This window comes from Macrotis lagotis, chromosome 1, assembly GCF_037893015.1.
Source record: "Macrotis lagotis isolate mMagLag1 chromosome 1, bilby.v1.9.chrom.fasta, whole genome shotgun sequence".
Lineage (NCBI taxonomy): Eukaryota > Metazoa > Chordata > Mammalia > Peramelemorphia > Peramelidae > Macrotis > Macrotis lagotis.
The window spans coordinates 358304270-358327098 of NC_133658.1; the positions used below are offsets into that span (position 1 = coordinate 358304270).

General features: G+C 43.8%; 2 protein-coding genes and 1 long non-coding RNA gene across 7 annotated transcripts in view; 1 reads left to right on the forward strand and 2 right to left on the reverse strand.

Annotated features, from left to right (window-relative positions):
• Nucleotides 1-1130, reverse strand: part of CHMP4B (charged multivesicular body protein 4B) — a 57940-nt gene extending 56810 nt beyond the window's left edge. The window contains exon 1 of the mRNA XM_074212148.1: nucleotides 679-1130. Coding sequence (XP_074068249.1) covers nucleotides 679-871 — 193 coding nt within the window. The 5' untranslated portion in view covers nucleotides 872-1130. The remainder of the gene's footprint in view (nucleotides 1-678) is intronic.
• LOC141505882 (uncharacterized) overlaps nucleotides 578-22829 on the forward strand; it is a 35931-nt gene continuing 13679 nt past the window's right edge. The window contains exons 1-2 of the long non-coding RNA XR_012473719.1: nucleotides 578-1557; nucleotides 19181-19277. This is a non-coding gene — a long non-coding RNA (uncharacterized LOC141505882). The remainder of the gene's footprint in view (nucleotides 1558-19180; nucleotides 19278-22829) is intronic.
• Nucleotides 20139-22829, reverse strand: part of ZNF341 (zinc finger protein 341) — a 33247-nt gene continuing 30556 nt past the window's right edge. For all 5 annotated transcript variants that reach the window (XM_074212144.1, XM_074212143.1, XM_074212145.1 and 2 more), the window contains 3 exons: nucleotides 22689-22800; nucleotides 21940-22010; nucleotides 20139-21599 (listed from right to left, as the gene is read on the reverse strand). In XM_074212144.1, coding sequence (XP_074068245.1) covers nucleotides 21097-21599; nucleotides 21940-22010; nucleotides 22689-22800 — 686 coding nt within the window. In that variant the 3' untranslated portion in view covers nucleotides 20139-21096. The remainder of the gene's footprint in view (nucleotides 21600-21939; nucleotides 22011-22688; nucleotides 22801-22829) is intronic.

Sequence of the window (22829 nt, forward strand, 5' to 3'; positions counted from 1 at the left end):
ACTGCCCAAAGCTGCCCTGGTTCCACTGCCATTTTCTAGACCCACCGATCACAGAAACCCTCTGTCCATCTGCCCTATCCTATCAAAAATGAAGCAAACCGATCTCTCCTAGCAAATGCCAGCATCTGCTGGAAAAATGACCCCACAATTACAAGCAGAGCATACTGGAACCTACTGGTCTGGCAAAAGAAAAGAGGAAGGTTAGGGGCGGCAGAAGGTCATCGGTCGGCAGACTTCTCCCCGACCACAGGGGCTCGGGCTGGACCCGGGCCGCCCTCGGCCGGGAGTAAGGGGAGGTGGGCGAGGAGGGGCTCCCCAGGGGCCCCAGAACAAGCCACTTCCTGGCCGGGGAGGGAGGGAGTGGGCGCGGGCGAGGCTCCGGGCACGTCAGCAAGTGGGAGGCGCGCGGCGGCCCGGCCTGAGTCACGGGGGACTTTCTCCACGCGGCTCCGGGCCGGGGAAGTTGTGGGGCAGCAGGGGAGGGGCGCGGGGGGCGCGGGGGGGGGGCGTCCGGCCAAGTGGCGGAGGGCAGCGGGGCGGGGGGCGCGTGAGGGCCACAGCGGGGGCGGGGGCCGGGACGCCGAGGGATAAAGGGGGCGCCACAGGTGCGCGGCGGCCGGGCGGGGCGGGGCGGGGCGGGGCCGGCGGGGCCCCCCGGCTTCCCGGGCGCGGGCTCACCTCGCTTGTTCTTGGTGCCGTGCTTCTTGGCCGCCGCCAGCTCCTGCTCGATCTTCTTCTCCAGGAACTCCTGCTTCTTGCTCAGCATCTCCTCCGTGTCCCGCAGCCGCTGGATCGCCTCCTGCGGGGTCGGGCCGCCCTTGCCCCCGGACTTACCCCCGCCGCTCCCAAACAGCTTCCCGAACACCGACATGGTGCCGCCACCCGCCCGGGCCCGGTCCCCTCCGCCGCCGCCGCCGCCGCTCGGGAAGCCCGGGCGAAGTCGCGGTCTCAGCTCCCCGGCTCAGGCCGCACTGACGCCTCCTCCCTCGGCGGGGCCTGTACTCGCCACCTCCCACAGGCCCCCGCGGCGTCTAGGCGACCCGACGCGGACCCCAACTCCCGGCACCACCCGCGCCATCTGCACCGCCCACTTGGAGAGTCGCGGGCCCTCGTTGTACCGCGGGAGAAAGGTCTATTACGCGCCGGGGCCGCATTGGATGCCGGGAGCTGTAGTCCTTCACACTGCTTAGGTCAGAGGGTGCTAGTGCGTACTGGGAACTGTAGTCCACCCACAGGCCTCGCTCCAGGAAAGAAGTGGTTTGGCAAGCTGATCCGAGTCAGCGCAGGAAGCAGAGAATAACCCTAGGGCAATCTATAACCAATTCAACAGTCAACTTTTGAACATCTACTGTGATGGGCCACACTCAATCCCTTCGATAACCCTTTTCAAGATGGAAGGGATGCACTTGTGGTGCTGTTTTTTTGTACCAAAGAAAAGATTTTACATGAAATCTATCTTATTAAACGCAGACCGGTGCTGTAGCTTGTTACATTTTCTGGGATCCTGGACCCTTTCCACTCAGCCGGTCACTTCAGAAGAGGGGGCTAATCTGAGAGGTAAGACTCCTTCCCAGGCACTCCCCCCACTTCTTCTTGCCAGGACCCCTAAGTATTCCTTTCTAAACTCCTAGCTAGGTGGGGAACTGACTTGAAACAGAGAAACAGAACTGGGATGCCTCTTTCTTTCTCTGTTTAAACCAAAACTAAAGGACTCAGTAAGTGGGGCCGCCCCCTGTGAGGATCTTAGTTATAGCAACTGGGCTACTCTGTGGATCTTCACCTCTCCCAGTCTTCATGGGAACCTTACATTCCAAAACCATCCCAGAATCTCCACTGGGATGTGCCTAACAAAAATCTGAATCAAATAGATTCCCACTGATTAGTTCTTCTGCTCTGATACCCTCCTGAAATTTAACAGAGACTGGCTTATCTATAACCCTACCTCACTTTTAGGGGATCTTCATTCCTCCCCCCCTTCCCCAACCCATCAAGCCTGTAGGCTAAGACTTGGCAAATTGATTTCACTCACATGCCTCCAGTACAGAAGCATAAAGTCCTCCTGGCGTCACCAGTGGTTGCCCTTTCATGTTTGATAGAAGATTTTTCTACCACAACTGAAAAAGTCTTGGAGGTCCCTAAGGTCCTGTTAAACCATCCGATCCCTTGTTTTGGCCTTCCAACCTCACTGCAATAAGACAATGGCCCTGCCTTCATTTCTAAGGTCACTCAGTTCCTCTCTCAATCCCTTGGAATAACCTGGCATCTCCATACCATATAGGCCACAGTCCTCAGGCAAAGTGGAAGAGGGAAATTCCATCTTAAAAACACATTTAATAAAGAAATAAATAAACATTTAATTAAATTATCTTTGGAGATATGATCAGAACGGTTTCCCTTCTCTCTTCCAGAATTCAAGCCACCCCTAGGGTGAACCCCTTTGAACCTATATATATGAACATCCTTTCCTCCTTGGCAACTTCCTACCTTAACCTGGTCCCTCTATGGGGACTACATTACCACCCTTATGTTCACAAGGCATCTCTGGAGGGAACATGCTGATAGAACTCTTCCCCCTCCCACCTCCATACTTACAGCCGTAACTCCCCTCAAACCTGGTGATTGAGTTCTACTGAGACTCCTTCCTGAACAAACTAAAAAGCCTCAGTCCCAAGGGGACTGATTCCTATCAAGTCATCCTCACTATCCTAAACTATTGGGTTCATTCCTCCAACTTAAAACATTCTGTGCCCCCTAATTTCAGGGATACTTCAATTGTTCCTTCTTTCATTTTCTGACTCTCCACTCATGATACTTCCACTCTCCCATATCTTCCTATAAACCCTGTCCCTATATTTGCTTCTCATCATGTGCCAAATCTCATTGAGCTGAAGGACTCGCCTCCTTCCCTAGCAGACCTCAATATCCTATCCCTCTTGTGGGTCTTGGGGGCCTCAAGCCCATGACTTCTAAAGCAGGCTGTAATTATCCCTCTACATCCCCATAGACACTCCTTTCCCCTCATTCCTTCTTCTACCACACTGTACTCAGTCTTAGATCTTAAAGATGTCTTCTTTACTGTGCCACTCCTTCTAGATTCCCAAGATCTTTTTACCTTTACCTGGACTGACCTTGACACCCAAAAGTCTCAACAACTAACTTGGACAGCCCTCCCTCAAGGTTTTAGAGACAGCCCACATCTTTCTGTCCAAACACCTTTTATCCAAATACAATTCTTTTGTCCACTGGCCCAAGATCTTCTGGGTGTTAACCTTCCCCCCCCCCCCCCCCCCCCCCCGCCTCTACTCTTCTCCAATATGTGGATGATTTACTTTTATGAAGTCCAGATTTTGAATCCTCCCAAAAGAATACTGCTGATCTCCTTAATTTCTTGGCTGATAAGGGTGATCAAGTATCTGAAGATAAAGCCCAGTTCGCCCTCCCATCTGTAGCCTATCTAGGTTTCAAATTCACCAGTTCTGAGAAATTCATGACTCAAGAGAAGCCAGAATTTCTCTCTTCTATGCCCATTCACCTGATTAAACAAGAACTCTTGTCCTTCCTTGGCTTTACTGGATACTTCTGGAACTAAATTCTCAACTTTGAGGCTCTAATCAAACTCTGAAATATCTCAGGAAACTTTCTGAATCATTACCCCCTGGTATTATCATCTCCTCCTCTTTTTTACAAGCTCAGGGAGGCCCCTGATCTTAATAAGTCCTTCCTGCTTTATTTTTTTATTTTTTATTTTTTTAGGTTTTTGCAAGGCAATAGGGTTAAGTGGCTTGCCCAAGGCCACACAGCTAGGTAATTATTGTCTGAGACCAGATTTGAACCCAGGTACTCCTGACTCCAGGGCCAGTGCTTTATCCACTAAGCCACCTAGCTGCCCCTCCTGCTTTATTCTTAAGAGACAATGAGTCTTCTTGGTCAAAGCCTGGATGGGATCTGAAGGTGGTTGCAAACCTTTCTAAGCAACTTGACCCAATGGCTGGGGGCTGACCAACCTGTTTGCATGCCCTGGTAGCCGCTGTCCTTTTGGCCAAAGAAGCCCAGAAATTAATGTACTCTCATGCCCATGACTGTATATTCCTCCCACTCCATAATAGACCCTATTAATAATCAAGTTGAATGCTTTCTTCATCCCTCCCAGCTATACCATGCCCACCTGGCCCTCCTAAGTAGCCCTTACATCTCTCTGGCTAGAAATACAATTCTTAATCCTGCCACTCCTCTCCCACTACCCTCTGATTTCTTCCCCTCACATTCATCTCAAAGTCCTCTCTGATCTTATGCCCTTCCCTCATATTTCCGACATCCCCTTCCCAAACCATGATGATGCCTGGTTCATCAATGGGAGTTTCTCAGTTGTAAAGGGGAAGCAGATAGTAGGGTATGCTATTGTTTCCTCCACCTCTCTCTCATTGAGTCAAGCTCTCTCCCTCCACAGACTCCTCTCAGAGAGCAGAACTCATTGCCTTAATTCCAGCCCACACTCTTGCAAAGGAGACATAGATTAACATCTATACAGCTTCTCAATATGCTTTTAATATTTTACATTCTCATGCCTCTATCTGGGCAGAAAGGAGTTTTCTCACTTCTAAAGGCTCTCCTATAACTAATGCTGACCTAATCCTTAAACTCCTCTGCTGCATCCTCCTCCTCTCCTTTGGCAGTGATATACTGTAAGGATCATCAGTATATGTCTACCTCTATGGCAACTGGGAATGAGGAGGCTAAGCAGGCAACCAAACAAGCTACAAGCAGAATGGTTGTCTTCTCCTTCTCCAAAAGCAAGCAGGCACCTTTTTTTCTTACTTTCGTGATTCCTTCCATGTAGAAAATAAACCACTCCTACAGTTCCTATCCCCACCGTTAGTTTTCTCTTTGCTATATTAATCAGTCTGGATTGCTTAGGGATACTGCTAAAAAAAAACCTTACTGAGCCTCACATATTAAGGAAAAATCAGTTGACACCTAGTCCACTTGGTTTCAGTCTTCCCACATACTCCCTTGGCTCCTTCCCATAATAACCCCACTAATCATGGTCTTTTTGATATTCTTCTTAGGTCCTTCTTTGTTCCAGATGCTTACATTCTTCATTCAAAAGACAATGAACACTGTAACATCTCAGATATCCAAATCCATGATGCTACTTTGGTTCCAAGGATATCAACAGATCCAAGAATATCAAACACCCTTTGCCATTTGTTGAATCTGATAACATCATTACTCCCCCACTCAGCTAGAAGTGGCTCTAAAAGCACCAAACTTTGACCCAATCCCCCCCCCCCCTTAGTAAAATTAAAACAAAAAGGCTGGAATGTTGGATCTAGACTTGAGTTTCATTCTTAAGCAATTGAGTCCCACTGATTATTCTTTCCTAAGGACATAAATTCTAACCTCCATAGAAACTCCAAACAATGCCCAATCACACCTTGGGGATCCCCCAAATAAAACACATCCTCCATGGAGATTCCCAAACAGCTCCCACACCCTATAGAAACCATACCACCCTGCCTCCTATATCCCATACCCTATAAAAAGACTTGCTCTCCCCACTACCCACTGCGGGAGTTTGCTCATATCCAGCCTCCATTCCTTTCTTCAATGAACAGTTTTTCATTCACTTCTATTTATGGCACTATCTTCCTTTTTTACTGAGTGTTCACCTTTTGGACCTTTCAGCATAGAATAGGTAAGGAAAGGGAAAGGGAAAGGGAAAAAAACCAGATTGGTAAGGGTTTTAAAAGGGCTCTACCTTTACTATCACAATGATACACCTCTGAGATTTTTTCCATATATCCATATTTACTCTATATTAACTGGACATAGTTCTGGTTGTATTCTTCAACCATCCCCTAAATCATAATCCCTACTTTCTCAAGGACTTCATCAGCTGGCTGGAAGTCTTCCACTCCACCCCAAACTTTGACTTCATTCTTGGGTATTTAAATAACAATAATAATTCTAAGGTTTGTAAAACATATAGATATTCTCTCATTTGAGTCTCAAAGTATCAAACAATATATCAAAAAAGAAAAAAACAAAATCTGATATTAAGTGATTTGTATAGGATCACAGAACTAGCAGTTTCTGAGGCAGAATTTTGAACTTGTCTTCCTGACTATGTTCTCTCTCCACCATGGCAGACCTATGCACAAGGGAATACCCTTCAATTGGGTCTACCATACCAAATCATCAACCTCCTCAACTCCTGAGACCTTCACTCCAATTCAGCAACTCACAGAGAGGATCATACCTTCAAAGTCACCATTACCCACAATTCTTTTGCCTCCTGAAATCTGGAAATCTGAAATTTCTTAGATAACAACCACCTATCTCTCAATCACTCCCTCTGTGTCATCATTCCTAAACCTAACCTTCCAGTTACTGTGCCCCTCCCTAACCTCAGAATTCCTTATCTCTGCCCTTTTTAAGGCTTGACTAGTTCAACACTGTCCTCAGTCCTTAATTTCTTTGTTGTCTTGTCCAATAGCTGCTGGCCTAGGGACACCTAAACTACAATCCTTGAACTTTATTCCTAATTGAATGCTGCTGAAAGTCAAAGAGAAAATCATAGTTATGCTGACTTGTTCTGCTGTAGACTGAAATGATCAAATTTCAAATGATCTTAACCACATGGCAAATTCTTTTTTTTTCCTGATAGCCTCTCCAAGCTGTTCCAAATTTTTTTCTTCTGTCTTCAAGTCTCCTCCACCACCTCTTCCTTCCTCCCTCTCAGTAAGTACTTCACCTCCTATTTTCTGAATCTTTGAGGGCTATTCCACACTTCAACCCCTTGATATCATCCCCTGATCTCTCCTTTGTTCTAGCCTCTGATAAGAGGAAGGCTCTTGACCCCATCCCTTTCCTAGCTCCTTCAACAGTTTGCTCTCTAGATCATTCCCTTTTTCACCTTCAATATCCCCTAATCTTTGTTGTTGTTCAGTCCTTTCAGTTGTGTCAGACTCTTTTTGACCCCATTTGGAGTTTTCTTCAGAAAGATACTAGAGTTGTTTAGCATTTCCTTCTGCAGCTCATTTTACAGATGAGGAAACTGAGATGATTTTCCCAGGGTCACATAGCTAATAAGTATCTGAGGCCAGCTTTGAACATAGGTCCTCCTGTCTCCAGGTTCAAGCTCTATCCATTGTACCACCTCTTCCTCATCTACCTTCTATAAATCTGCCTCTCCCCTATCCTTAAAAACATCCCAGGGGAGGCTAGGTGGCGCAGTGGATAAAGTACCAGCCCTGGAGTCAGGGGTACCTGGGTTCAAATCTGGTCTCAGACACTTAATAATTACCTAGCTGTGTGGTCTTGGGCAAGCCACTTAACCCTATTGCCTAGCAAAAACCAAAAAAAAAGTCCCATACTTAACTTTATTTTCATATCTCCACAAGTTAACTTACATATCTTTTCACAGTCACAGTCCAACACAGAGCTGTTTACACTCATTCTCTCCATTTCCTCATCTCTCTCTTCTCAACCTTTTGCATTCTGAATTCTGATCCTTCGATTTGTTTGAGATCACTCTTTCCAAAGTCACTGACAATTTTTGATCAATTCAATAGACTTTTTCTCAGTGCTCATACTACTTGAGCTCTCTGTACTTTTCAACACTGTTCTCACCATTTCCCCTTAAAATCTCTTGTCTTGGTTTCTGTGCTACTTACTGTTCTCTTCTGGTTCTTCTTCCTATTCTTGCTTTCCTGTCCTAGATCATCCTTCTTCTGCCACTAGATGTGGTTACTCCCCAAAACAATATACTGGGTTCTCTTCTCACATTCTCTCCTTTGGTGAACTTAGAATCTCATTTAATTATTATCTCTAGGCAGATGACACCATACTCCTTATATATCCAACCCATCCTAAGCTTCATCCTGAATTCTAGTCTCATAATACTAATAGTAATCAACACTACAGCAAGCTACTAATATAAGAACTTATAAGGAATGAAGGTCTTTTCTCCCAAAGAAGTCAGCAATCTTCTCTGCAATTTTTATGTTTAGAGAATAGTCTGGAATAGAAGTGACTGGTGGAGCCATTATGCAGTGGAGTAGGGGAAAGGAACCAAATTAAAATATAATTGGGAAATATTTAACATAATAAAAAATACAATAAAACAGGTGATATTAGATATTAAGTCAATTGACCTGCAGAGATTATTATGTACTGATCTAACTCTGGTACCACTAGCTTAGAGCACTGGGAGGTTAAGTAACTTGCCAGTGTGTATCAGTCACAGTACTTGAATTCAAGTCTCTGTGAGCTTCAAGGCTAGCTATCTATTATACCATGCTACTTCTCACTAATTATGACTACAATGTATATAGTATTAAGTTTTGCAAGTGCTTTATATCCATAATTTTCATTGGTATTCACAGGCATGTGGCTCCAATGTTATCCCCATTACAGATGAAGAAACTTCTGCTAAGAGAGATCAAGTGACTTGCCCAGGGTCACACAACTATTAAATGTCTGAAACGGGATGTGGACTCTAATGTCTATTCCAAGATGAGCACATTAGCTATCAAACCACTCATGTTACCATGGGCCTTTGAGATATGTTCCCCTAGATGTCCTGTAGGCATATCAAACTCAACAAACCAAAATGGAATTCATTTTGTTTTCCTCAAAACCAACCTACCTTCAAATTTCCTATTTCTGTTAGGGTCACCACCATTATTCTAGTTACTTAGGTCTGCAACCTCAGAATCAGCCCCAACTAGTGCTCTCCCTCAACCTCCATATACAAATGAGTCAATTTTGCTTTCATATCTCTCCTGTCTCACATTGGGAATATATCCTCTACTGCTGTACCTTCTCCTGACTGGCTGGTTCCTCCCAGAATATTTTAAGGAAGTCCAGGTCAACCATGGCTTCAGTCCTTTCCAGGATGCACTCCTGATTCATCTTGACCTTTTTCCACCATACTCAGAACCATCCCCTTTTAAATTCTCTTTCATGTGCTATATTCCTCCATTAGAATGTAAGATCCTTGAGGACAGGGATTGCCTTTATTTCTAATTATATTTGTATTCCCAGCATTAGAACAGTGCCAAGAAAAGAATAAGCCCTTATTAAATCCTTGCTGATCTGACTATTGCCAATTCTTGATTCTTACAATTTTGACCCTAGTTCAAGTTCACCTTACTCCTAACACAATTAAAATACCCTCCTCTGAAATGACTTAAGTGAATGGATCCTGAGGGAAGAGAACAGAAACAGGAGAACATTAATAGCAATGTTGTATGATAGTATATACTATACATTAATAATAACATTGTATGATGATCAACCATGATAGTTATAGTTCTCAGCAGTGCAATGATCAAAGACAATTCTAAAAGACTTGTGATGGAAAATACTATTAAAAGACTTGTGATGGAAAATACCATCCACATGCAGAAAAATAACTCAAGTCCGAATAAAATTAGTTTTATATATATTTTCCTTTCTCAAATTTTCCCTTTTGTTCTGATTCTTCTTTCACAATATTACTAATATGGAAATATGTTCAACATGATTGTGTATATATATATATATATATATATATATATATATATATATATATATATACATATATAGCCTATATCAGATTATTTGCTGTCATCAAGAGGGGACAGGGAAGGAAGGGAATTAAAAAATGTGGAATTCAAAATCTTAAGAAAATTAATGTAGAAAACTATATTTACATATAATTGAAAAAATAAAAATTTTAAAAATAAAAAACATCCTCCTCATTGGTCTCAATACATTCCCATTTCTTACTTAGATCTGATCATATCATTTCCCTACTTTAAATATTTTCAGTGGTGCCCTATTGTCTCTAGAATAAAATACCAGATCTCTTCAGGCATTTCAAGTGATTTATGATATAGCTTTTTCCTTTCCCTTGCTGTCCAATTCATACTACTCTCCTTTACGTACTCTCTGTGCCAGTCTACTTGTTGCTCCCTCTCCACAGAATTTCATCCTTCCTACATCATGTCTGAATGATCCCCATTCCTCTTCTCTTCTCAAATATATTTGATTTAGCTTAATTCAGAGCGTCAAGGCTCAGTTCTACCTTCCATCCAAGGCCTTTCTTTTCCCTGCTCCTGTTCTTAATGTTCTCCCCTAAAAATTACATTATGTAGATTTATCTTGGCTGAGTATTTTCCACCACCTCACTTTCAGTAGAATGTAAACTCCCTGAGGTCAAGGGCTATTTTGTTTTTCTCTTTGTAACCCTTGTGACCAATACAGTGACTTTCACATGGTAGACTCTTAATAATTCATTAAATTGAAAGCAGAAGGAATTTGTTTAAGGTCACACACAATCAGTAGCAGAGCCAGGACTAGAATTAGATCGATAATGTGCTGTGAATTCATTTACTAATTAGTTTCAGCTGGACTGCTATTCCATTATGATTAAAGAGAAGCAGATAGTACAGTTAATGGAAAGAACCCTGGGTCCAGGAAGTTGGGAGAGGAGCATTGGCTCTCTCTTCATTTTAGATCTAAGGTTCTTTCCACTACAATCTGCCACAGATGGAGCTAGAGAGACATCAAACTAATATTTCCTGAGTTCTCAGTTCAATTTCTATACCTGACACTAAAGAGCTCCTGCATTATATAACCATATCACTGAAATGGGCTAATGCCTCCAGGAAATAAACTCAAAGGACCAGCAACTAGGTGAAGCCATAGAGCACAGAGCACCAGGTCTGAAGTCAAAAGACTCTCCCTGGGTTCAAATTTGACCATAGATTCTCTCTAGCTGTGTGACCCTGGGCAAGTCATTTACCTGCTTGCTTCAGTTTCCTCATCTATAGAATGAGCTGGAGAAGGAAATGACAAGCCTTTCCTAGAAAACCCAAATGAGATCACAGTCGTAACAAATAAAAAAATCACTGAATAACAAGGGCTTTTCAATATTGCATAAAAGCATTCCAAAACAAACAAACCAAAACAAACCATGAAGAAAAATATAATAAATGTTTTAGAGCTTATGGAACAGAAAACAAGGGAAGCCAGTTTCTATCTTCCCTGGGTGAGGGTTAAGAGTAAGGAGTGGAATGTCTGGAAAAGAGAAGGGAGGTTTAGGCAGGGAAGTTCCGCCATCAATGTTAAAGCAGAAATCTGAAGAAAGAAGTGAACACCTGTCACTACCTGGAGACCCTTATCCCAACAATAGACTATTATTGTACTTGGCTAAGGGCTATATTAGAAGTCAGTGGTTCAGTTTCCAAGGGCTGCAGGAGAATTGATTCTTATGCCCTTTACATCTTTTGTGTAAGATGGTGCTATGGACCAGAAGCTCTAGGTTTGAGACTACAAAAGCCTCAGTGGCTCCTTTTTCAGTTGTGTACAGTCCTTTATGACCCCTTTTGGGGGTCACAAAGGTGCCAGAGTGGTTTGCCATTTCCTTTTCCAGCTTATTTTAGAGATGAGAAAACTGAGGCAAAAAGGATTAAGTGACTTGTCTAGTATGACACAGTTAGTAAATATCTGAGGCTGGATTTTAAACTCAGGAAGATGAGTCTTTCTGACTCCAGGCCCAACACTCTAACCTCTTCACCACCTAGCTGCCCCCAAAAGCTCCCAACTCCTAATTAGGAAATTAATTTTAATCATTTAAATGAAATGTTAACCTCTCATCTTTGCCTTTTTTTTAATCCTCAATGTTTAGCATGGTGTCTGGCACATGATAAATGTTTAATTATTAGCTGATAGACCTACATGATTAGGGAGGCAATATGGAAAGAACACTGATTCTAGATTAAGAGGATCTAGGTTTGAAGACCACTTAGGATATAACCTGTGTTACATGCCATGTAACCTCTCTGGACTTAATCACTTCATTTATAAAGCAAGAAGACTAAATGAGTTGCCTTTGAGGTCCCTTCCAGCTTTGGATCTAGAAATTACACATTAGTATTCTTATTGACAGAGATACAAACACATATTCCCTCCACAAAAAGTTAGGACTAGGGGTAGAGGATGAAAGGGAGCAAAGATAAGCTGGGGTATGAAGGGGACTGGGCTAAATTATGACCTCATTGGATTTAGAGGTGGAGGGCACCTTAGACATCATTTCGTTCATTTTTTTCATTTTACAGCTGAGAAAAAATGAACCCCAAAGAGTGGTCTGTTAGTGCAAAGTTACACAAGGAAGAGGGAAGAAATTGGCTACATACAAGGCCCTGATCTCTTCACTACATCATCCTGAACAATAGCCTCATTCCTCAATAACCCTTCATTCTTTGTGGTTTGGAGTAGGTAGACAGCAAGGTAATATAAAGGGGAGATTACAGCTGAAACTAGATGTAAAAAATGAATCAAAAATACAAAAAAAAAAACACAAGACTGGGCTGAGACTAAGATGAATATCAAGTGGAGAGAATTGCAGAGGGAAAATTTTGTGCAAGCTGAGCCAGCGAGAACAGGGTTTTGGCAGGGTACCAAACTGATCCTGTAGATTCACATCCCACTCAAAGGGCCCCAGGGATTCAACCCTGCTGACCACATGCAGGGCATGGGCCCCATATCAAATCACTGGCTTCCTTAAATATCCATATAAATTCTAGAGCACCTCCATGATATTTGTATCCTTCTGCCTCCTGCCAGCCCCATAGTACAAGAAGGCTCTTGTGATTATATAAGTCCCCCCTGTACAGGTGAGGAAATTGAAGCAAAGGAGGCAAAGTGACTGAACCAAAATCATTTTTAGGGGCATTTTTTTGCAAGGCAAATGGGGTTAAGTGGCTTGCCCAAGGCCACACAGCTAGGTAATTATTAAATGTCTGAGGCTGGATTTGAATCCAGGTACTCCTGTCTCCAGGGCCGGTGCTTTATCCACTGTGCCACCTAGGCGCCCCCAAAAATCATTTTCAACAAATCAATGAGAAAAGGAGACTGGAATCTAGTTCTTCTGATAGAGAACTCCTCAAGTTCAGCAACCTGCCCCGCACCTGTGTTTTGTTTAGAGTTGGTCCACCAGTCAGAAAGGTAACTTCATTAAGTATAAAGAAAATATAGTGGACTGAAGACCTAGATTCAAATCTGAAATCTTATTAGCTGTATTACCTTGGGTAAGTCACTTAACTTAGCCTATTTTTTCTTTGTGACTTGAAGACAAGATAGTATCCTTGGTCTCTTCTAACTTTTTTTTTTTTTTTTTTTTTTAGGTTTTTGCAAGGCAGATGGGGTTAAAGTGGCTTGCCCAAGGCCACACAGCTAGGTAATTATTAAGTGTCTGAGACCAGATTTGAATCTTCTAACTCTTAACAATGTGATTTTACTTGTGAATAATGAATAATTCTTTAAATTGGTCACTAGACTAATGACTGGAATCAGGCCCTGGACCACTGGTGTCACAGTCACTCCCTAGAATAGTCAGGCTACCCTTGGGAGTGTTGCTGGCTCTGTTCCTGCCATTTCTTCCACCTGACTAGCTCAACCGGTTCTCCTTCCTTCTGGAGCTCATTTTATTTACTGAAACTCTCAGGGAACCAACTTTTGTTCTTCATTGTAACTCTCTACTCTGTCCATGGGGTGAAAGGGCACTGACCAAAATCCAAGGCTGGGAGGATTCAGCTCTCCAGGAGGCTCAAAAAGAGTGCTTAACTGTCTGTGGTTTCTCAGCAGAAAGGAGTCAAACAAGACTCCTCAGAACCTTTTTCATTCTCTTCCCCACTCCCCTTCAATTTGGAGTAAAAGGCATGGAGGGGAAAAGAGGTTCTGGGAAGAATTTGTTTTCATCTGTATTATCACAAAAACATTATCAGCAGGTCCTCATTTCATGAGGACAAATCAGTGATTACATATCCAAGTCCTGAATACTAAGCCCGATTCTGCTGTGTGATTACAGACAACTCACTTAGGCTGTCATTATTTCCTTACTGGTAAAATTTGGGCGGGGGAAGAGATGGGAATGGGTGGGTAACAAAAAACACCCTGCCCCATTTTACAAGTCTATCTTTACCTATCTTATTCTGCCTTCTATTTCATATAGGCCAAATCTAAAGGCCATTTCCATCTACTGAAATCATTTTCTTCAAGTTTCAAATGAGGATAGTTTCTCCATGGAGCCTCTTCACATTCCCACCTGAAAATAATCTCTCACTTATCAGATTTTTCTCAGAGTACATTGTCTGGTTCTCTCCTTTGCCTCTATCACTGCCAGTTTTATAAGATAAATATCAATGTACATACCTGATTCCTACCCACCCCCACCCTCCCTTCATTAGCTTGTAAGCTAGCTCTTTGAGGACAAGGCAAGAATTTTCATTTCAACTCTCTAGTCCTGACCACAGGTACATATAATAGAAGCTTAGTAAATGTTATAATACAAGTGAATTAAGGGACCAAGGAACATGAAAATACTTGAAAAAATATGTAGGGGAATACAAATATCAGAGTCCTGAAATCACTGTCCTGTCTGTTGATGTCAGAAAGGAGTAGAATGAAGTCAGTGGGAATGGAAGTTATGCAAGAACCTTTCTATCAACACTGGAGAGTGCCATAGAAACAACACCCATCCTTTCTTTCTACATTCTCTCACTTTATGACCTCCCATAGATTATTATCTCCATGTCAAGGGCTTATAAATAGGCCCTGACTTTCTCCTAAGCTCCAATCTCCCATCACCAACTGACTAGATATATCAAACTGCATATATCATAGACAACTGAAATGCAAATTATATAAAACAGAATTCATTTCCTCCCCCAAAACCTACCTTTTTGACCTTTTCTATTCTGTCAAGGATACCACTATACTTCTAGTCACCTAGGTTCAAAATTTTAATGTTATCTTTAATATCTCATTCTTCCTAATTTCACATATCCAATTAGTTGACTAATCTTGTCATTCCTTCCACTCACATTGTCCCTTTCTCATACATTCACAGCTATTATCCAAGGAAGTATCCTCATCACCTCCATCTGAACTATTACAGATCCAAATTGGTCTTCTGGTTGTTCCTCACACATACAACACACCATCTTTTGTATCCATGCTTTTGCATTACTTATCCCATTATAACCTGGAATATATTCCCTGAACACAATCCCTCCTTTTCTTCAAGATTGTAATCCAGGGACAAGGAATGTCTGGCTCAAGGGCCATATAAGTTCCTTGAAAATCATATGGTTTGGCACTACCAGGGCAACTCTAGGCAGGAGTCAAAAATTCAATAACAGTAGGAGTTTTTAGGGATGAATTTTGTATGGCCCACAAGTGATGTCATATTCAAATGACCCTTGATAGGAAAAAAGTCCCTCCTAGAGGAAACCTTTTTTAACCCACTTCTTATCTATTGCTAGTCCCCTCTCTCTAAAACACATTTCAACATTTATTCTCTTCACAAATACTCTAGAATGTAAGCTCTTTGAGGGCAGGCTCTGCTTAATTTTTATCTCAGTCTTCCCAGCATATAGGACAGGACATGCACATTAAAAGGCACTGAATAAATGTTTGCTGGTTGGTTAATATTCTGCAATGACTAGGCAGGATTTCCCTTAGCCTCATGCTGGGAACCACAGGCTCTGGTTAAAATTTTACCTAAGCCACTTACTGCCTGCAACAAATGGATTTTTTTTGTTTAGTAATGCTCTTCTTTCCATGACTCGTTTGGGGTTTTCTTGGCAGTTACTAGAGTGCTTTGCTGTTTCCTTCCCCAGTTCATTATACAGACAAGGAACTGAATCAAATAGGCTTAAGTGACTTGCCCAGGGTCACACAGCTAGTATCTGAGGATGATTTGAATTCAATCTTCCTGACTCTAGGTTGAGTACTCTACCCACAGAGCCATCTAGCTATTCCCCAATATAGCTTAGCTTCTCTCTGAGGTAGGACTTCACACCTCTCAGACTGGCCAACATGACCAGAAAGGGTAATGATCATTGTTGGAAGGGTTGTGGGAAATCTGGGACACTGTTACACTGTTGGTGGAGCTGTGAACTCATCCAAACTTTCTGGAAATTTAGAACTACACCCAAAGGGCAACAAAAATGAGCATACCCTTTTACCCAGCAATACCACTACTGGGTCTATACCCTGAAGAGATGATGAAAAAGGGTAAAAACATCACTTGTACAAAAATATTTATAGCAGCCCTGTTTGTGGTGGCAAAGAATTGGAAATCAAGTAAATGTCCTTCAATAGGGGAATGGCTTAGCAAACCGTGGTATATGTATGTCATGGAACACTATTGTTCTATTAGAAACCAGGAGGGACGGGATTTCAGGGAAGCTTGGAGGGATTTGCATGAACTGATGCTGAGTGAGATGAGCAGAACCAGAAAAACACTGTACACCCTAACAGCAACATGGGGGTGATGTTCAACCTTGATAGACTCACTGGTTCCATCAGTGCAACAATCAGGAACGACTTTGGGCTGTCTGCAAAGGAGAGTGCCATCTGTAGCTAGATAAAGAGCCATGGAGTTTGAACAAAGTTCAAGGACTATTCCATTTAATTTAGAAAAAAAACAGAAATCTTGTCTGATCTTGTTACCTCTTAGACTTTTTTTTAAAGGTTTTTTGCAAGGCAAATGGGGTTAAGTGGCTTGCTCAAGACCACACAGCTAGGTAATTATTAAGTGTCTGAGACCGGATTTGAACCCAGGTACTCCTGACTCCAAGGCTGGTGCTTTATCCACTACGCCACCTAGCCACCCCTCCCATCTCTTCTTTAAGGATATGATTTCTCTCTCATCACACAATTTGGATCGACAGATTGCTTTCTGTGGGGGGGTGGGGGTGGGGGAGGGAAGTAAGATTGGGGGGAAAATTGTAAAAGTCAAATAATATCTTTAATAAAATAAAATCTTAGCTTCTGGGAGCAGCTAGGTGGTGCAGTGGATAGAGCACTGGTCCTGGGGTCAGGAGAACCTGAGTTCAAATCCAACCCCAGACACTTAATAGTTGCCTAGTTGTGTGACCTTGGTTAAGTCACTCAAACCACATTGCCTTAAATAAAAAAAAATTTTAAATACCTTAGCTTCCCTATAATGAAGACACTGAGGCCTATTTGTCTTGATCAAACTCATCCATTTGGATAAATGCACCATTTCAGAGATAGCAGTGCTGATCTGACAGCAGAATAAAATGGAGATAAAGAGGAGAAATCACTGTTTTGAACCATCCCATATATCTCCATTTTTTATAATCTGAAATTGAAATGGACCTATTCCAAATGATTCATTTAATAGATGAGAAAATGGTGCTTAGGGAAGACATTCACACTGAGGAGGCTTGCTGATGGGATCAAATATCACCAGGGTAGAAGAACAACGCTTTTGGGAGCTCCCACTAAGGAATGGGGAGGGGATTTCTTCTTTGAGTGTGAGTGAATGCCCTAACCTGGAACCACTGCCTAAGGACTCTAACCTCCTCTTCCCTTTTTCCCTCAACCCGTTTACAGCCCTGGAAGCACCAGCAACTCTGCTCTCACTTTGACAATCATTTGGACAATGCTATGATGGACTGGGAAAAGGTCCAGAACTCTCAGAGAGCAAAGCCTCAGACACCAATTTTCGTGTCTTTAGAATATCTCTTAGGAATAGTGCCTCTGATACCAGTCCCAATTTCCCTTCTTTGCTGAGGAAGAGAGAACTGAGGATAACTTTTTACCACCACAGGACCCTTGTGACAGCCCCAACCAAATGGTTGTTCATCCCATCTCCATGGCTAGCAAACAGAAACTTCCTCTCCTCATCCCTATGATTCAGGCTCAGCTTCCTAGGCACAAATAAAACCCTTTCCCTAAATACCATTTCCCAATATCATCTCCACCTTAGCCCTTTTTCTGAGTCCCTGTTCTCTTCCATTGGGTTCTTTGAATCTCCCAATCTATTTTTTAACAAAGTTCTCTTCAGCTTAGATTTTTTCCCCTATATTCCATCCATTTTCTGATATATCTAATTTATGTCATCCACTTCCCCAGAAGATCCTGCATAACTGTCTTCCCAACTGAGTACCACAGACATTTTCAGTCTGGACCTCCCCCCCAGTAGACAATGGGCCAGAAGTAGGCAAATTGCTGTTTCTATCATTTCTAACCCACCCTTCATCTATCATCACTTAATCACTCTTCCTTCTCGAAAGGGCATTCCACCCTGATTATTATCCCTATCCGTATCTATTATTATTCTCCAATCTATATGGTGGAAATTGTCTATTACTAAAATCCAAGTCATTTCCCTTCCCCCCAAAATTCAATATTTGGTTCAGTCTTCCTCCTCATACCAATTCCTGTCAATCTATTATAATCGTTGGATTTATACATTGATGTGTCCTCAAATGCCCTGGCTTCCTGGTTCTTTAACCTCAACTCAATGTGACCCTGGGCAAGTTACTTGACCTCTTGGGACCTCAGATTCCCTCATCTAGAAATCAAGGGAATTGCACTGAACAGATTTCTGTTAAATTTAGGACCTTCAAAAGTTTCAACCCCTAGTTTTCATCCTGCTTCAGGCACACATAGGGAAGATCTGACTTGCATTGGCTCTCTACTACAGTATAATGCCTCTCATTATCTATTATTCATCCTATATCTCTTTTAATGTGTCCTCTCAATAGAATGCAAGCCTTTTGAGATCAGGGATTTTTGTTTGTATCCACAGTACCCATCATATAACAAGTACTTAAATGATGGGCTGATGGATACTTAATTCTTCCTTCTTCCTCATTCCTCTCCACATAGTCTACAAGTCTTTTTTTTTTTTTGCAAGGAAATGGGATTGACTTACCCAAGATCACACAGCTAGGAAATTGAGGCTAAATTTGAATTCAGGTCCTCCTGACTCCAGGGTCAGTGTTCTATCCACTGAATCACCTAGTTGCCCTGCCATCTGATGATACATCTACATCTCTTGAAGTTGTCTCATCTCTAGTCACATAGTCCCTACCCTTGTTCTTACCCTTTCTCATCTGAACTGTAGTCATCAGCCTCCTAATTAGACTCCCAATTTGGCTTCTCTCCCACTCTGATCCATTCTCCACAAAGCTTCCAAAAGAACCTGCCTTAAAGTACAATTCTGACCAGGTCATTGTCCTGCCCTGACCTGGAGTGGTTCCCAAGGCTAAAACAGACCTCTCAGTTTGATATTACAGCCCTTGCCAATCTAGCAGCAGCAGCAGCTTACCTTTGCAGACTTATTTCATGTTAACTCCCTTTCACTTACCAGGAATCCCTTGTTCCACTGGCCACCTCCTGTTCCAAGATGCACTTTCTCCTCAATGGGGCTTCCTGGAATGTTCACTTTCCTTCAAGACTCAGCTAAGGTAATCACCAATGGGAAGTCCTCCCTCCTCAAACTCTCTGTAAATACTTATTTGTCTACATACATCTAAACTCATTGTTTTGGGAGAGTTTTCCCTGTTTTTGTAACCTGACCACTTGATGCACCATACCATCCATGGATGATGGCAGGATCAGAATGGATTGCCTAGCATCACAGAGTGACTTCATTCTAGTTCTACACCATGCTGTCTTGGGGCCACGGCTCTGTCTTCCTAAAGTTCACATGACTATGATGGCAGTGAAGGAAAGATAGCAATAGTGCAGTGAGAAAAGCAGTAGTTCTTGGGTCTGGGGTTCAAACTCTGCCCCAGCCACTCGGCTGGTGTGCTGTTGGGCAAGTCCATGGAGCTCTTTCTGGGCTCCTTCCTTCAGCTAAAAAATGAGGGAGGCAGATCAGATGACCTTGAAAGTCTACAAACATATGCATCACACAAGGGTTTCCTCATTCTTTAAAGCCTTTTCCTTCACATCTGAAGGAAGTTATTTCCATCATAAATGGAATTTATTTCATTGAAGAACACTCTACAAGGCCCACTAACTCCCTGACTTAATCCATTCAGAGATATGTGCTTTGCAGAAGCCCATCTGGGACCCCGAGTTAGCTGAAAGCCCAGTTAGAGTGAGTTCTTGGGATAGGGGGCAGGAAATGACTTGATATGAGACTGTGTGGGGACAGGGACCTTACCCCAACACCCTGGATTCTATGTCCTATACCTTTTGTTCCTTCACTCCCAGTACCATACCCCTCCCCCCCCCCAAAAAAAAGCCTGGGCTTTTTTCCTCATCCCTTCCAGTACACTTAGGCCAAGGACTAACTGAAGGTAAAGGCTACCAAGTCTTAATAGAATCAAGTCATCTTTTATAGCCAGAGCATTTCTTTTCTCATGGGGGATGGGGAAAAGAAAAGGGCATGGAAAATGGGGTTATGACTTCAGGGGCTCGACAGGCTGCTATGACCGGGTTTTTTTCTCCCTTAGCACCCAATCTCATTGCCCAGCAGCCTCAGGGTTAGCCTTATTTTTGCTTTATTTCCCCCAGAGGCAGTTCAGAGCCAGGACAGCAGGTTATGCTGTTGTTTCTTCTCCTCCCTGACTGTCCTAATGTTTATACTTTATTCCACCTTATGTCTGATCTTACACAGCTAAGATGAGTCATTGGTCTATAGATTATAGCAGGATCCAGGTTCCATCCACTAAGCTCTCCCGTCTCCTCATCCATTTCCCCCACCTGCCCAAAGGCTGGTAGATTATATCTACCAACTGTCATCAATGGAGATAGCAGTGTCATAAAACCTCTCCTAGGCCTCAGCCAGCCAAAAGACTTCCTGTATGTGCAAGAGCCAGAATAAGGGTTGTGAGGTATTTATAAATGACATTCAAAAAGGATTTTCATGGTTGCCTTGCTTCCAGTAGGAAGGATCATTGGTCTGCCCTCACAAAGGCCATTGCCCAAACACAAGGTATCCCGACTGGATCATAAAACCCAAGTCCTACACATATCAGGCCCCATCTGGGAGACTCCTGAGTCTCACAGAGCAGGACCAGGCCCATCTGCAGCACCATGGGCTGGCCCAGGCAGTCCCTAGGATTTACCCTGTTTGCATGAGGGGGTGCTGCCTAGCCTTTTCAGGGCCAGTAGGCTGGGGTCCTTATCCTCTCCCCATCAGGGCAGGGAAGAAGACTGAGAAGTGCTCCTTGTGCCTCATAAGGGATGCCTATTGCCCAGGACACCCAACAGCAGCAGTACTGGGGAGCTTAGCCCCACCAAGAAGCCCAGGTTCAGCCAAGTGCTCCCCCATTGTCACTCGGTGGTCTGAATATACACAGGGACAGCCAGCATGGCACAGGGGCCTTCAGCTGCAGACTGCAGTCCTGCCAGGGTCAGGTTGGGGCCCATACTGTCTGAGTGCCCAGGCACCACCAGCTCAGGCTCACCCCCCACTGAGCTTCCCACCACAATAGACAGCACTGCATCTGACTCTGGGAAGGGGCCTTTGCCAGAGCCCCCTCCCTCAGCCCCCTCAGCATTGCCCTTGAGTTCCTCCAGGCCCAATGGGTCAGGCAGGGCTGCCTTGCGCCCACGAGCCCCCCGCTGCTTTGGGGGTCGGCGGGTCTGGGGGTCTTTGTCCTTCAGCGGGCCAAGTCGGCAGCGGTGCTCCTTCAGATACTTGTTCCGCGTGAAGCCCTTGCCACAGCTGGAGCAGCGGTATTTGTAGTTGTCAGTGTGGGAGCGCTGGTGCTCCACAAGATGGGCCCGGCGGCTGAAGCATTTGCTACAGTACTGGCAGTTGTGTATCTTCATCCCTGTGTGGGGGGTAGAGTAGAAAGAGGGGGCAGGGAAGTCACTGCAGCCCCCCTAGGCTCCAGTCCCTGCTAGGGCCATCCTCACAGCAGGGTCCACTCCCTGTGTACAGAGGGAAGGATGGAAGCACCCAGAGGACAAACACCTATCCAAAGCCACTCTGCGGCAAGCAGGGCTGGTTTGGGCCTCCCCAGTGTAGAGCCCAGGGCTTTTTCCTTGAGCAAAAACACCTTCCCATCCATCACAGGGAAGAAAGAATGGATTCTTTGCAGGGTGTCTAGGCTTCCAGTTTCCCCTTCTACCCAGTATGCCATTTTCCCCACAAGCTTCTGAGTCACTAACCTGAATGGGAAAGGATGTGAGCCTTCAGCTTGTCTGGTCGATTGAATTCCTTACTGCAGCCTGTATGTGTCCTGTAAGAACCAAATCCTCTATGTCTGGGAAGCTGAAGCCCCTGAGACTGATCCTCCCTCCTATGCCACAAGAGCAACTTCAGCCTGACCAGTGGCCTAACCACAACAGTTCACTAGGCAAGGAGGGACTTGGAGCAGAACAGATGAGGTTAAACAAGGAATAAAAGACCAAGGATGGAAAAAGAGAAATCTTCTACCTGGAGTCTCTCCCAGGGTAGGGCCCTAGTCTTACCTAAGGGGATATTATTTAGGGAGGGCAGACATCTGTTTACAGTTTGTGGGAGCAAGTGCCAACAGACTGATGGACTCTCCTGCCCTTAGGACAAGAAAGGCTCAAAACTCATCAACTTCAGTATCAAACACATTTCCTCAGCTCACAAGAGAAATACAATTTTAGAGCAGTAAGGGACCTTACACAGGTCATCTTGCTCAGACTTCCCATTTTACATATGTGGAATCTGAGACCCTGACAAAGGAATGGGACTTGACAAAGACACAAGACAAAATGCAGCTCCTGCCCCATATAGTGGACACCCTGATATCCAGAGGCACTGGGGGCTGCAAATAGCGGTGTTCTTTTGTGAAATCCCACTCTGGGAGGATCAGCAGCCCTTCTTCCACCTCCCCAGTTTCAGCCCACCCTGGTTTAGCCCTTTGCCCCAAAGTGATGCTACGTACGAGAAGGGGCATGTATATTTCTTGGTTGGCTCGTGGATCAACATGTGTCTCTTCAATTTGTCTTTCCGATTAAAGGCTGAGTCGCATAAAGAGCATTTAAAGGGCTTTTCACCTGAATGGGGGAAACAGCAAAGTCAAATG